The 2,500-nt window shown below is 51.9% G+C and overlaps 1 protein-coding gene across 1 annotated transcript in view; it reads right to left on the reverse strand.

The window, feature by feature from the left end:
- Positions 1 to 2,500, reverse strand: part of LOC133542915 (uncharacterized) — a 20,146-nt gene that overhangs the window by 17,077 nt on the left and 569 nt on the right. The window contains exon 2 of the mRNA XM_061887175.1: positions 2,025 to 2,143. Within this exon, the coding sequence (XP_061743159.1) occupies positions 2,025 to 2,143 (119 nt within the window). The remainder of the gene's footprint in view (positions 1 to 2,024; positions 2,144 to 2,500) is intronic.

Genomic DNA, 2,500 nt, shown 5'->3' on the forward strand with positions numbered 1-2,500 from the left:
GTACCAGCTACCCGCAAGATAGTTGGTGCCTGTCAGGGCAGTAATCCTAGAACCCCTTGGTGGACACCAGCGGTGAGGGATGCCGTAAAGCTGAAGAAGGAGTCCTATCAGGTTCTTTTGGCTCATAGGACTCCGGAGGCAGTGGACAGGTACCGACAGGCCAAGCGGTGTGCAGCTTCAGCGGTCGCGGAGGCAAAAACTCGGACATGGAAGGAGTTCGGGGAAGCCATGGAAAACAACTTCTGGACAGCTTCAAAGCGATTCTGGACCACCATCCGCCGCCTCAGGAAGGGGAAGCAGTGCACTGTCAACACCGTGTATGGTGTGGATAGTGTTTTGCTGACCTCGACTGCGGATGTTTTGGATCGGGGGAGGGAATACTTCGAAGACCTCCTCAATCCTACCAGCACGTCTTCCTATGAGAAGGCAGTGCCTGGGGAATCTGTGGTTGACTCTCCTATTTCTGGGGCTGAGGTTGCTGAGGTAGTTAAAAAGCTCCTCGGTGGCAAGGCCCCGGGGGTGGATGAGATCCGCCCGGAGTTCCATAAGGCTCTGGATGCTGTGGGGCTGTCTTGGTTGACAAGACTCTGCAACATCGCGTGGACATTGGGGGCGGTACCTTTTGATTGGCAGACCGGGGTGGTGGTGGTTCTCTTTAAGAAGGGGAACCGGGGGGTGTGTTCCAACTATCGTGGGATCACACTCCTCAGCCTTCCAGGTAAGGTCTATTCAGGTGTACTGGAGAGGAGGCTACGCCGGATAGTCAAACCTCGGATTCAGGAGGAACAGTGTGCTTTTTGTCCTGGTCGTGGAACTGTGGAGCAGCTCTATACTCTGGGCAGGGTTCTTGAGGGTGCATGGGAGTTTGCCAAACCAGTCTACATGTGCTTTGTGGACTTGGAGAAGGCATTGGACCGTGTCCCTCGGGAAGTCCTGTGGGGAGTGCTCAGAGAGTATGGGGTATCGGAATGTCTTATTGTGGCGGTCCGCTCCCTGTAGGATCAGTGTCAGAGCTTGGTCCGCATTGCCGGCAGTAAGTCGAACACGTTTCCAGTGAGGGTTGGACTCCGCCAAGGCTGTCCTTTGTCACCCATTTTGTTCATAATTTTTAAGGACAGAATTTCTAGGCGCAGTCAAGGCATTGAGGGGTTCTGGTTAGGTGTCTGCAGGATTAGATCTCTGCTTTTTGCAGATGATGTGGTCCTGATGGCTTCATCTGGCCAAGATCTTCAGCTCTCACTGGATCGGTTCGCAGCGAAGTGTGAAGCGGTTGGGATGAGAATCAGCACCTCCATGTCAGAGTCCATGGTTCTCGCCCGGAAAAGGGTGGAGTGCCATCTCCGGGTTGGGGAGGAGACTCTGCCCCAAGTGGAGGAGTTCAAGTACCTGGGAGTCTTGTTCACGAGTGAGGGAAGAGTGGATGGTGAGATCGACAGGCGGATCGGTGCGGCGTCTTCAGTAATGCGGACGTTGTATCGATCCGTTGTGGTGAAGAAGGAGCTGAGCCGGAAGGCAAAGCTCTCAATTTACCGGTCGATCTACGTTCCCATCCTCGTCTATGGTCATGAGCTTTGGGTCATGACCGAAAGGATAAGATCACGGGTACAAGCGGCCCAAATGAGTTTCCTCCGCCGGGTGGCGGGTCTCTCCCTTAGAGATAGGGTGAGAAGCTCTGCCATCCGGGAGGAACTCAAAGTAAAGCCGCTGCTCCTCCACATGGAGAGGAGCCAGATGAGGTGGTCCGGGCATCTGGTCAGGATGCCACCCGAGTGCCTCCCTAGGGAGGTGTTTAGGGCATGTCCAACCGGTAGGAGGCCATGGGGAAGACCCAGGACACGTTGGGAAGACTATGTCTCCCGGCTGGCCTGGGAACGCCTCGGAATCCCCCGGGAAGAACTGGACAAAGTGGCTGGGGAGAGGAGAGTCTGGGCTTCCCTGCTTACCCGACCTCGGATAGGCGGAAGAAGATGGATAGATGGATGGATGGTGTTGTCACCACTATTCAGTCGCCAGTGTGAATATACCTTATCATCGGTTTTGCGCTGCTTGATTTTTGGTACTGGACCACATTTTCCACTTGGTACTGGTGCTTCCCCTGTTGGAGCTGGTGAAGGATCAGCACACTTCCACTGACGACAGAGTCCTACAACACAAACCTTATGGTCATTATTCATTGAACATATATATATATATATATATATATACACTAGAGGGACGTATACTGTATATATGTAGCAGAACCTCCAGGTTGTGTAACAGCTTCTTCCCTCAGCCCGTAAGACACTAGAAGGCATCATAATAATCCCCACAATTCCCCCCAAAAATGGATGAAGTGGCTGGAATAAAAAGACAATATGACATAAACATGCAAAAGTGTAATATATCTATCTGTACAGTAATCTATTTATTATTTATTTACTGTATATCTGCACCTTATTGCTTTTTTGTCCTGCACTACCTTGAGCTAATGTAACACAACTTCGTTCTTACGTCTACTGTA

This window comes from Nerophis ophidion, linkage group LG25 (genome assembly GCF_033978795.1).
Source record: "Nerophis ophidion isolate RoL-2023_Sa linkage group LG25, RoL_Noph_v1.0, whole genome shotgun sequence".
Taxonomy (NCBI): domain Eukaryota; kingdom Metazoa; phylum Chordata; class Actinopteri; order Syngnathiformes; family Syngnathidae; genus Nerophis; species Nerophis ophidion.